Source organism: Hypanus sabinus, chromosome 3 (genome assembly GCF_030144855.1).
Source record: "Hypanus sabinus isolate sHypSab1 chromosome 3, sHypSab1.hap1, whole genome shotgun sequence".
Classification (NCBI taxonomy): Eukaryota; Metazoa; Chordata; class Chondrichthyes; order Myliobatiformes; family Dasyatidae; genus Hypanus; species Hypanus sabinus.
The window spans coordinates 6,907,195-6,920,599 of NC_082708.1; the positions used below are offsets into that span (position 1 = coordinate 6,907,195).

At 45.0% G+C, this 13,405-nt stretch overlaps 1 protein-coding gene across 3 annotated transcripts in view; it reads left to right on the forward strand.

Annotated features, from left to right (window-relative positions):
- The window catches only part of LOC132391016 (autophagy-related protein 16-like), a 119,699-nt gene that overhangs the window by 21,453 nt on the left and 84,841 nt on the right, over window positions 1-13,405 (forward strand). For all 3 annotated transcript variants that reach the window (XR_009511052.1, XM_059963627.1, XM_059963628.1), the window contains 2 exons: window positions 1,725-1,809; window positions 10,668-10,741. Coding sequence is in view for 2 of the 3 variants with exons in the window: in XM_059963627.1 (XP_059819610.1) it covers window positions 1,725-1,809; window positions 10,668-10,741 (159 nt within the window). In the remaining variant the exon portion in view is untranslated. The remainder of the gene's footprint in view (window positions 1-1,724; window positions 1,810-10,667; window positions 10,742-13,405) is intronic.

A 13,405-nucleotide genomic window follows, 5' to 3' on the forward strand; every position in this document is an offset into this window, starting at 1 on the left:
TGGTGTAAGGAAAAGAAAACATTCAGTGAGCAGCAGTTCTGTGGGTGAAAACGCCTCGTTAATGAGAGAGGTCAGAGAGACTGGTTCAAGCTGACGGGAAAGAGACAGTAACTCAAATAACCACATGTTACAACAGTGGTGTGCAGGGGAGCATCTCTGACCCCACAGTACACTGAACATTGAAATGGATGGTCTGCAGCAGAAGGCAACGAACATACACTCAATGGCCACTTTATTTGGTACAGGAGATCCTTGAGTGTAAGTGTTGGAAGTAAGTGGGATGAGGGAGGAAGTTCTGGACCATCCCTTAGATGTTCCGTGGCAACACTAACATGCGGGTTGGTCTCTGCTTCACTGTTTTGGATCTTTGCTGAGAACTGCAAACCTTCTGATTATGGAAAGTTAGAGGGTGGATGTGGAGAGATGGGCAGCCTAGGATCATAGGGCACAACCTCAGGAGACAAGGACATCTCTTTAGAACAGAGGTGAGGATTTTCCTTAGACTTTGGGTGTTGAATCTGTGAAATTATTTGCTACTGTTCCCTTAAGGTTATTATAGCTAGGAGAGGTAGTGTGGATCAGCTCCCAGTGCTTCCAATGTGTGCATCTCAGATAGCCTCTGACAGCCAAGTTCAGCTCCTGGCCTTCCTGTGTGGCTTAGTTACCAAGACTGGCGGAACCATTTCTACTGCCAGGAGACAGGGCAAAGGCAGGTTATTGGTGCCTTAAAACCTGTCGCTTCGGGCAGACGGGGCTCATCAGGCGTGGTTGGCAGCTCGTCTAGGAGAAGGAAAACTCTGATCTCAATCCTGTGCTGCCTTGTGGCTGTCCCCACTCGTGGGGAAGGCTTCAACAGTAAACCTTGAGGAAAATTCCAGAGCTGGAGTTGCTAAGGCAAGCCTACGTTGAATTCAATGCTGACTGGCAACTCTGGCAATGCCACTGGTGCCAATTTGTTTTGGTCTCTGCCATTCCTTTGGACTCATCAGCTGCATAGAGAGGGGAAGCCTGCTGCGTGGGCAGCAGCAGGCTCTGGCATATGCCTTGGCTTGAATAGTGGCCTGCATTTCATATAGACAGTTTGGACGCAATATCCATGATCAACACGACCAACGGAGGGCTTCTCGTTGTCACAGATGGCTGTGGAGGCCAAGTCATTGGGTATATTTAAAGCTGACACTGATAGGCTCTTGATTAGTCAGGGCATTAAATGTTGCGGGGAGAAGGCAGGAGAATGGGGTACAGAGGGATAATAAAAGAGCCATGATGGAATGGTGGAGCACACTCGATGGGCTGAATGGCCTAAATATGCTCCAGCATCTAATGGTCCTATGGAGACAGGAGGGAAGTGAGGGCATTTGTCACAGATGGGAGGTTGGGTTGGGAATGCCCCGGATCTCACACAGTTGCCCCAGGCTGTACGGTAGTGTAGTGGATAGTGCATCACTTTGCAGTGGCAGCATTACCAATTGGAATTCAAATCCTGTTGCTGCCTGCAGGAGTTTGTATGTCCTCTCCATGACCATGTGTTTCCTCCCACATTCCAAAGATGTGCGGGGTTTGGGTTAGTAAACTGAGGGCATGCTCTGTTGTTACTGAAAGCATGGTGTCACTTACGGCCAGTCCCCAGCACATCCTCGCTGACTTGATTTGACGTAAATGATGAATTTCACTGTATGTGTAGATATTTCAATGTTAATCGTTAAACTTAATTGTTTTCTCAGTCCCGTACAGGAGCCTGAAACCACAGATTCACACCAGCAACGTTACCAAGAAGAGATCTCGAAACTGCAGCGTATCAATGGCGAGGTGAGTTTGTGATGGAGCCTGAGCCTTTTTCTGTTCATTTCTCCCTCCCTTGCCCTCTCTCCCTTGTATAGGTTGGTAACCATCTTGGGTTTGTTTTAAAAGAAAACCCATCGTTGCCAATGTTATGTTTTGTAACTTCAAAACATTAAATCACTTCAAAGGAAGATATGAGAGTCTGAAATGCAGGTCTATCTTCAAGTTTACTTTAATCAAGGCATGCACATATCACAATAGTATGATGACATATGCAAATTTACATATGAATTATTTAAATGAACAAGAACGCTTAATCTAAGATATATATGACACTGAGTATATTTAAAGTGGAGGCTAATAGTTCTTGCTTAGTCAGAGCATCAAAGATTATGGGGAAAATGTAGGAGACTGAGGTTGAGAGGGATAATAAATCAGCCATGGTGGAACAGACTCGATGGGCCGAATGGCCTAATTCTGCTTCTATCTCTTCCAGACTTAACAAAATCTAAGTGATGCTTGTCACTGAGGAACTTGCAGTGGATGTCCTCAAACACATTTCGTTTACTTCTCCATTAATGTATCTAGTTTCACAGTATATCATCTTATGATTTGTGGGCACGATCACTCTGTTGTATTGAATACCAACACAGAGATGTGCCAAAGTCTATCGTCTGTTATCCCTGTATGCGTTATATAGCATCTATTACCTCCCACCCAGATGGATGCTCTCATCAGATTCACGGTTATTTACTTATTTCGAGATACTTGCAGTGCAGACAGGCCCTTCCAGCCCAATGAGCCACACCACCCAGCAACTCTCTGATTTGACCCCAGCCTTATGGAATGATGGTATTAAACTGGAAAGAGGAGATTTATGAGGCTGTTGCCAGGACTAAGTTATAAGGAGAGTTTTTCCTTGGAGGATAGGAGACTAAGCAGTGACTTCATAGAGGGAAAAAAGGGGGAAAGATCAAAAAATCAAAAATAATGATGGACACAGTCAGGATGAATGCCTGCAGGATTGGGGGAACCAGAACCTGAGATCAAGGCTGAACTGTCTGCACAATCTAGGGACACACTTTCAAAATCTCTACAACTCATTCTCCATATTTATCGTCATTGGGTGCCGTGTCATATGATGGTCATGGATCATGAGATCATGGTCTCATGGCCATGATTGTTCTTGGCAAATTTTCCCACAGAAGTGGTTTGCCATTGCCTTCTTCTGGGCAGTGTCTTTACACGAGGGGTGACCCCAGTCATTATCAATACTCTTCAGAGATTGTCTGTCTGGTGTCAGTGGTCGCATAACCAGGATTTGTGATCTGCACCGGCTGCTCATAAAACCATCCACCACCTGCTCCCGTGGCTTCACGTGACCCTGATCGGGGAGCTAAACAGGTGTCACACCTTGCCCGAGGGTGACCTGCAGGCTAGCAGAGTGAAAGAGCACCTTACACCTCCTTTGGTAGAGACATATCTCCACTCTGCCACCCAATATTATTTCTTTAATTTACAGTTTGACTTTTTTTGCACGTATGTTGTTTGTCAGTGTTTATTAGTGTATAGTTTTTCTTAAGTTTTGCCGTATTCAATTTTTCTGTAAATGCTTCCAGAAAATGAATCTCAAGGTAGTTTGTGGTGACATGCACGATTTATTAGATGCCTCCTGCACCTAATGAAGTGATCTCCCAGTGTATGTTTGTGTTCTTCTGCTGTTGTAGCCCATTCGTTTCTAGGTATGATGTGTTGTGCATTCAGAGATGCTCTTCTGCACACCACTGTTGTAACACGTGGTTATTTGAGTTACTGTCGCCTTCCAGCCTGGCCATTCTCCTCAGACCTCTCTCATTAACGAGGTGTTTTCACCCCCAGAACTGCCGCTCACTGAATTTTTTTTGATTTTTCCCACCATTCTCTGTGAACTCTAAGAAAGTTGCACAGTAAAATCCTTGGAAATCACCAGTATCTGAGATACTAAAACCACACTCTCTGAGACCAACAATCATTCAACGGTCACAGCCTCTTAGATCACAGTTCTTCCCCATTCTGATGTTTGGTGTGTGATCACGTGGTCTTCCATCTGCCACTTCTTCGCCCATTCTCCCAATCTGTCCAAGTTCATCTTCTCTCCTGTCTCCATAAGACCTTGGGGCATAGAAGTGGAATTAGGCCATTCAGCCCATCAAGTCTGCTACACCATTCCATCATGGCTGATTTGTTATTACCCTCGACCCCATTCCCCTGCCTTCTCCTCTTATCCTCCGATGCCCAGACTAATCAAGAACCTATCAACCTCCACTTTAAATACACCCAATGACTTGGCCTCCACAGTCACTTGTGGCAGTGAATTCCACAGAGTCACCACCCCAGCATCCAGGACATCTTCAAAAGGTGATGCCTCAAAAAGTGGCATTCATCGTTACAGACCTGCATTACCAAGGACATGCCCTCTTCTCATTACCACCATCTGGGTAGAGGTACACACACTCTTCATTTTAGGAACAGTTTCTAAAATGATGGAACAGAACACTGTTTAGGAACAGAAGCCTGAAGACACAGGCTCATCATTTAAAAATTAGTTTCTTCCCCTCCACCATCAGATTTCTGAATTGACATTGAACCCATGTACACTATTTCACTATTTTTATTTGTTTTCTTATTGCACTACTTATTCAATACATATATATATAATCACAAGCTGCTAGGCCTCAGCACGTCTCCGCGGCAACAGAGTGTTAACCAATCTTGAATGCATAGTAGTACAGCATACCCTCTGTGCTGTGTGGAACTATAACTACAAGTCATGGGTTAGGGGTGAAAGGTGATGTATTTAAGGAGAACCCAAAGGGGAATTTCTTCACTCAGAGGGTGGCGGGAGTGTGGAACGGGCTGCCAGTAGAAATGGCAGAATCGGGTTCAATTGTAACATTTAAGAGAAGTTTGGATAGGTACTGTACATGGATGGGACGGTATGGAGGGCTACGGTTCTGGTGCAGTTTGATGGGATTAGGCAGATTAATAGTTTGTCATGGACTAGCTGGGCCGATAGGCCTGCTTTTCTTCAGTAGTGCTCTACGACTCTATGCAATGTTCTCTGTTCCAACAACATACCCCTGTGCTCTGACTTTGATTAATAACCTCTTGTGTGGCACTGCGTTGGAGGCCTTTTGAGCACTCCCGACAATAAAGTTCCGCTGGTTCCCCTTCTCCTTCTGCAAGCTGAAACCTCAAAAAAACGAAACCGCTCACAAATCGTGCCATTTCTGCACAATCATTATGAATTTCGGAGTTGCCACTTCCTTCATGATAAATTTCAGTATTGTCCGAGTTTTCAGGTTAGACAGTCTAGTTCCGTGTGTGACTGTGAAACAATTTCCGTCTTTCTATTCTGACTGTCAGGACTGGTACGGTTTCCACAGCCACCTGCACTAATGCAGTTGTTAAGGATTTTGGCCTGAAACACTGACTGTTTATTCCTCCCCAGAGATGCTGCCTGACCTGATGAGTTTCTCCAGCATTTTGTGTCTGTTGCTCTCTGCAATAAATGGCAGGACCCCAGAGAAACATTGACATACAGAGGGACCTTGGGGACCACGTGCATAGCCCCCTGAAAGGGGCCACACAAGGAGGTGGGCGGGGGCCAAGGTAGCCTGTGGCATAATTGCCTTTGGTGAGAGGAGCCCAGAGCAAAGAGTTGAGTTCTGCTGTATCTGTATAACAGCCGCACCTGGAGGACTGAGATAGGAGCAGAAAGGAGATTTCAAACGTTGTGTTACTGTGGATATTAGGTGCATCCTGTGGGTCAGAATTAGGCCATTCAGCCCTTTGACTCTGCTCTGCTATTCCATCCGGGCTGGTGTATTATTCCTCTCTACCCCACTCTTCTGCCTTCTCCCTTTGACGCTCTGATTAATCAAGAACCTATCATCCTACTGGGTGGTGGGGTGGAGATACGTCTCTACCAAAGGAGGTGTAAGGTGCTCCTTCCCTCTGTTAGTCTGCAGGTCACCCTTGGGCAAGGTGTAGCTTCTGCTTAGCCCCACCTCCCTCACCCCAATCAGGGTCACGTGAAGCCATGGGAGCAGGTGGTGGACGGTTGTACGAGCAGCCGGTGCAGATCACAAGTCCTAGTTGTGTGACCACTGACACCAGGCAGACAATCCCTGAAGAGTGTTGATAATGACTGTTGATAATCACCTGTCTTGTGAATACACTGCCCAGAAATAGGTAATAATAAACCACTTCTGTAGAATAATTTGCCATGAACAATCATGGTCATATGACATAGCACATAATGAATAAATAATCATTTACTGCTTTAAATATAACCAGTGACTTGGCCTGCACATCGGTTTGTGGTGATGAATTCCACAGATTCACTTCCCTCTGGCTAAAGAAATTCCTTACCTCCGTTCTAAATGGACATCCTTCAATTGTCTATTCTCTGGCTGGATGAGTGAAGTCGGATTCCAGGCAGCTGGATCGAGTTTTCAAAGTACATTTATTATCAAAGTATGTATACCGTAGACAACCTTGAGATTTGTCTCCTAACAGGCAGCCATGAAACAAAGAAACAGACGAAAAACCACATGTAGCCAAGGGCGACAAACATCCAATGTGCAAAAGAGGGTAACTTGTACATTTGATACAAAAATAAATAAATTATACCCAGACCATGAGCTGTTAGAGTCCCGGAAAGTAAGAGTACAGGTTCAGTTCAGTGCTGAAGCGAGCTCACCAATTTACCTCAGTTTGTCCAACTGGTGAAAGTGATGGTGTGGTTTGAACTTTCTCTTCCATTGTTGAGCTCTCCATGAGGCTTAAGCATCAGAGTCATACTGTGTGGAAACAGGCCCTTCAGCCCGTCAAGTCTGTGCTAACCCAGTTAACGTCAACCCTACACTAATCCCCACTTTCCCATCGATTGCCCCTCACTCACACAAGGGGCAGTTAACGCACTGATGTCTCACATCCTACACACACGGGAGGATACAGGAACAGCCGGGGAAACACACATGGCGACGGGGGAGAATGTGCGAACTCCACGCAGGCAACGCCAGAGGTTGGGATTGGACTTGAATCTCCAGGGCTTTGGGGCAGTGGCTCTTCCCGCTGTGCCATTCTCATGATCATAAACACGTCCACCAAACCCCTTCACAACCTCCTCTGTTCCCAGGAGAACAGTCCTACTTCTCTGGTCTACCCACAGAACTGAGGTTCCACATCCCTGTTATTGAACATAGAACATTGCAGAATGCTATAGCCCCTTCGCCCCATGATGTTCTGAACTTCCTGAAGATCAATCTAATCCCTCCCTCCCACATAGACCTCCATTTTTCCGTCATCAGTGTGCCCATCTTAAGAGTTTCTTAAATGTTCCTAATGTAGCTACCTCTACCACCACTCATAACAGTGCATTTCACACACCCATCACTGTGTTTTCAAAAAAAAAAAGAAACTTGCCTCTCACATACCTGCCCTAAACTTTTCTCTAACTACCTTAAAATTGTGCCCCCTTGTAGTAGCCATTTCTGCCCTGGAAAAAAGTCTCTGGCTGTCCTTTGATCTATGCCTCTTATATCTTGTACACCTTTATCAAGTCACCTCTCGTCCTCCTCCACTCCAAAGAGAAAAGCCCTATCTTGCTCAGCCTATCCTCAGAAGGGCAGCATCCTGGTAAATCTCCGCTACATCCTTTCTAAAGCTTCCACATCCTTCCTATAATGAGGGGAACAGAAATTAAAATAGTATTCCCAAGCGTGGTCTAAGCATGGTTTTATAAACCTGTTTGAATATTGTAGGCATCTTCTACCAGATGGGGACAGGCATCAAAATCGGAATTAGATTTAATATCATTGACATATACAATGAAAGTTGTTGTTTGGTGGCAGCAGAATATTGCAGTACTAACATCCTCTCTCAAGCTTCCACATCCTTTCTGTAATGAGATGACCAGAAATGAACACAATATTCCAAGTGTGGTCTAACCAGGGTTTTACAGAGTTGTGGCTCTTGAACTCAGTCCACCAAGTGAAGAAGGCCAGCACACCATAAACCTTAACAACCCTATCAACTTGGCCTTTATAAATCAAAGTATTGGAGTACAGGGGTCTGGATGTTATGCTGAAGCCGTGTTAGATGTTGTTGAAACCAGATTTGGAGTATTGTGTGCAGTTCTGGTCACCTACCTACAGGGCAGATATCGATAAGATTGAAACAGAGAATATTTACAAGGATGTTACCAGGACTTGACGGTCTGAAATTATAGGGAAGGGTTGAATAGGTTAAAACTTTATTTCCCAGAGCTGAAGAGAATGAAGGGAGATCTGATAGTTATACATAATTATGAAGGGTATAGATAGGGTTAAACCAAGCAAGCTATTTTCCTTGAGAAAGGCTTATTCTCACCAACAGATGTCGTGAAATTGTTTTGTGGCAGGAGTACAGTGCAAAGACATAAAAATTACAATAGAAAGTAAAATAGTGTTGAGGAATAATGATGTAGTGTTCATGGGCATGGCATCATTATTAATGAATCGTGGGGGGGAGAAAAGTAACAATAAAGTAACAAAAGTAACAATTCATGGGACCGTTCAGAAATCTGATGGCGGAGGGGAAGAAGCTGTCGTAAAACATTGAGTATGGATCTTCAGGCTCCTTTACCTCCTCCAAGATGGCGGTAATGAGAAGAGGGCATGGCCTGGATGGTGAGGGTCCTTATTGACGGATGCCACCTTTCTTGAGGCATCAACTCTTTCAGATGTCCTCGATGATGGGGAGGGTGGTGCCCATGATGGAGCTGGCTGAGTCTACAACCCTGTGCGGCCTTTTGTGATGCTGGGCATTGGCGCCTCAGTTCCAGACGGTGATTCAACCAGTCAGAATGGTCTCCACTGTACTTCTATAGAAATTTATAAGAGTCTTTGGCACAGCAAATCTCGGAATCAAAATCAGTTTTACTATCACTGACGTATAGTATGTCGTGAATTTTTTTATGGCAGCAGTACAGTGCAAAATGTTAAATTACAATAGTGATATATAAAAATAGTGCAAAAAGGGAGCAAAATAGTAGTCAGTGTCCGTGGGTCAATGGACCGTTCAGAAATCCCACGGTGGAGGGGAAGAAGTAGATGGAAAGAAAGTTCTCAAGGTCCTTAACAGTGCTGATGAGCAGAGGGATCTTGGGATGCAGGTTCATATCTCCCTGATAGTGTCGATACAATGGTTAAGAAGGCATGTGACGTGTTCGTCTTTATTAGTTGAGGCATTGAGTTCAAAGGTCAGGAAGTTATGTTGCAGCTTTATAAAACTCTACCTCAGCTGCACCTGGAGTATTGTGCAGAGTTCTGGTTGCCCCGCAGTAGGAAGGATGCCAGGGATTTGGAGAGGGGGCATGTGAGATGCTGGACAATCTGGGTTGTTCTCTCTGGAGTGGTGGAGGATGAGGGGAGACCTGATGGAGGTTTATGAGATTATGAGACGCACGGATAGAGTGAACAGAGAGTTATCGATTTCCCAGCGTTGAAATGTCTAATACCAGAGGGTGTGCATTTAAGGTGAGAGGGTGATTTCAAAGGAAATACAAGGGGCAGGTTTTTTTTTTACACAGACTAGTGGATGCCTGGGGTGGCAATAGAGGCAGATACATTAGGGGTTTTTCAGATAGGCACACAAATGTGAGGGAAATGGAAGGATATGGACACTGTAGGCAGAAGAGATTAGTTGGCCATTGGATGACTAATTTAATTAGTTCAGCACAACATTGTGCACTGAGGGGCTTGTTCCTTTGTTGTGTGGTGGAGGTGGTTAGGACCAGGGGACAGAGAATGAAGATCAGTAAAGAAGCCAAAGGTGACAGGGGAGAGGATATTTCCTCAGCAAGGGTTTGCGGTTTGGAATGCAGGTCCAGGAAGAGGAGTGAAGCAAATATAATTGTAGTATTCAAATGAAATCCCGCTGGTTTCCTTGGCTGCGTACGTCTAGGGAATACACACTGTGGTCCCACCAAACCCGTGAGATTGAGACAACTCTCCCAACCCGAACCCTGGTTTGTGTGGATGCTGTGTACTTTGCTACCGCGTTACAGCTCAATGGCAAGAAATAACAGACAGCCCACTGCATACGATTAAAGGAATTATATTTATGAATCTTAACTAAAGGGTTAGTAAAGAAAAAAAACAAAAAGGATCCATTATAATTAAACAGTGAAATGTGCACAAGTTGGTGCTAGGCTCTTCCAAAAGTCACACGTATTGACTGACCCTCAGTCGATCTCGGCGCCTGGTTCCATCGAATCACAGGGTCGAATCCTACCACCAGTTCTCTCCAGTGTCCTCCTTCTTTATCTCCTGCCGAAAAGAAAAAAAAACAAGACCAGCCCTTCGGATTGATGACACACATTCCTCTGCAACCCTTATCTTCAAAGATAACCCAAAACAGGCTGAAAGCAAAACAGACTGAACTTACAGAGCTGCTAAAATGAAACATCTACAGCATAGCAATAAAAATGTGAACCAGCGTGTTACACCGGTGGAGCTTCATTTGGAATACCTGGTCTGGTAACTTTTTTATTGTCATAGCCTCTCCTTCGGAACTCCATCTATGCTTCTCACTGCTTTAGTAAGCTCACTGACTTATTTAAGCCCACGACCATCCACAGCAGCTCAACAGAGTCCTTTGTCCTGGGCCATTCTTTCAAGTTGCCCCCAGGTGTAGCCCATTGAAGATCCTTCCTCTCCCAGGGATGAGATAATTGGAGCTTTTGTTGGTGTTTCTGTAGCTTGGTTTTTATGGGATAGGGTTGCTAGCCCCATGTACAACCCTCCTCCACTTGCAGCTGGGCTCAGGCCTCTGTAACGTTCCTTGTATCTCTCCCCCAGCTTGCCCAGGAGGTGTTTGAACGAAACAAGGATTGCAAACAGAAGGAAATGGAGCTGCAGGCGACGCAGAGCAGGTAGGCTAGCATCTGGGCACCAGGGCAGGGTGGTGAATCTGAGGAGTTTGTTCCTGAAATCGTGAGCACGTGCCTTTGAGCTCCTGTACCATAGGCCCTTAAGACCATAAGATATAGGAACAGAGTTAGGCCATTTTATCATGGCTGATCCAATTTTCCTCTCAGTCCCACTCTCCAGCCTTCTCCCTGTCTCCCGTTGTGAACTGACCAATCAAGAATCACTCAACCTCTGCCTCCATAAGGTTCATAAATATAAAGACTTGGCCTCCACAGCTGCCTGTGGAAAAGAATTCCACAGATTCACCACACTCTGGCTAAAGAAATACTTCCTCATCTCCATTCTAAAAGGATGCCCCTCTATTCTGAGGCTGTGTCCCCGGTCTTAGACTCTCCCAGCATAGGAAACATCCTCCCCATGTCCACTCGATCAAAGCCTTTCACCATTAGATAGGTTTCAATGTGGTCACCCCTCATTCTTCTGAAATCTAGTGAATACAGGCCCAGAGCTATCAAACACTCTTCATATGTCTGCCTTTTAATCCTGGAAACATTTTCGTGAAGCTCCTTTGAACCCTCTCCAGATTCATCATGTCCTTGAGATAACAGCTCACAATACTCCATGAGGCCCGACCAGTGCTTTATAAAGTCTCAACATTACATCCTTGCTTTTTATATTCTAATCCCCTTCAAATGAATGCTAACATCGCATTTGCTTTCCTTACACAGACTCAACCTGCAAATTAACCTTCTGGTTAATTGGGAGACCATGTGCAGGATTCCCTGCAGGTTAATCTGTAGGTGAGTCTCTGGTGAGGAAGGCAAATGCAATGTTAGCACTCATTTCAAGAGGATTAGAGTGGGGGATCTCAATATGCAGGTAGATTGGAAAAATCCCAAGGGAGGGGATTTGTAGAATGCCTATGAAATGGCTTTTTAGGGCAGTTTGTGGTTGAGCCCACTAGGGGCAACAACAGGTTTGGATTGGACGTTATGTGATGACCCAGATTTTAAAGGATAGGAGGCAGTGATCATAGTATGATAGAATTCCACCCTGCATCTTGAGAGGGAGAAGCTAAAATCAAATGTGTCAGTATGACAGTGTTTCTCGGAATGGCAGGTGGTGACTAGTGGGGTGCCACAGGGCTCGGTATTGGGACCACAGCTGTTTACCATTTACGTCAACGATTTAGATGAAGGCATTGAGAATAACATCAGCAAGTTTGCTGATGATACTAAGCTGGGTGGCAGTGTGACTTGTGATGAGAATGTTAGGAGAATTCAGGGAGATTTGGATAGGCTGGGTGAGTTGGGCAGATACTTGGCAGATGACTTTAATGTGAATAAGTGTGAGGTTATCCACTTTGGAGTAAGAACAGGAAGGCGGATTATTATCTGAACGGTGTAAAGTTAGGTAAGGGAGAAATACAAAGAGATCTCGGAGTCCTTGTTCATCAGTCACTGAAGGTGAATGAGCAAGTGCAGCAGGCAGTGAAGAAGGCTAATGGAATGTTGGCCTTTATTACAAAGGGAATTGAGTACAAGAGCAAGGGAATCCTCTTGCATTTGTACAGGGCCCTGGTGAGACCACACCTGGAGTATTGTGTACAGTTTTGGTCTCCAGGGTTAAGGAAGGACATCCTGGCTGTAGAGGAAGTGCAGCGTAGATTCACGAGGTTAATTCCTGGGATGTCAGGACTGTCTTACGCAGAGAGGTTAGAGAGACTGGGCTTATACATGCTGGAATTAAGGAAATTGAGAGGGGATCTGATTGAAACATATAAGATTATTAAGGGATTGGACAAGATAGAGGCAGGAAATATGTTCCAGATGCTGGGAGAGTCCAGTACCAGAGGGCATGGTTTGAGAATAAGGGGTAAGTCATTTAGGACAGAGTTAAGGAAAAACTTCTTCTCCCAGAGAGTTGTGGGGGTCTGGAATGCACTGCCTCAGAAGGCAGTGTAGGCCAATTCTCTGGATGCTTTCAAGAAGGAGCTAGATAGGTATCTTATGGATAGGGGAATCAAGGGATATGGGGACAAGGCAGGAACCGGGTATTGATAGTAGATGAACAGCCATGATCTCAAAATGGCGGTGCAGGCTTTAAAGGCCAAATGGTCTACTTCTCCATCTATTGTCTATTGACAGTGGAGTAAAGGGAATTACAGAGGCATGAGAGAGGATCTGGCCAAAATTGATTGGAAAGGGAACAGTAGCAGGGATGACGGCAGAGCAGCAAAGTCTGGTGTTAATGAGATAAATTTGGAAGGCACATGAACGATACATCCCAAAGATGAAGAAATATTTTAAAGGGAGGATGAGGCAACGATAGATGACAAGGGAAGTAAAATCAACATAAAAGCAAAAGAGGGCACAAATTAGTGGGAACGAAAAGGATTGGGAAGTTTTTAAAGCAACTAAAACAGCCATAAAGAGAGAAAAGATGAAGTCTTAAGGGAAGCTAGACAATAATATGAGAGGATACAAAAAATGGGGACAAGAATATGGTGGAGAAATGTACTGTGTCTGTCTTCACTGTGGAAGCCACCGGCAGTAATGCCAGAAATTCGGGAGTGTTGGGGGGCAGAAGTTGCTGTTACCGAGGAGAAGGTGCTTGGAACGCTGAGAAGCCTGAAGTCACCTGGACAGGATGGACAATGCCCCAGG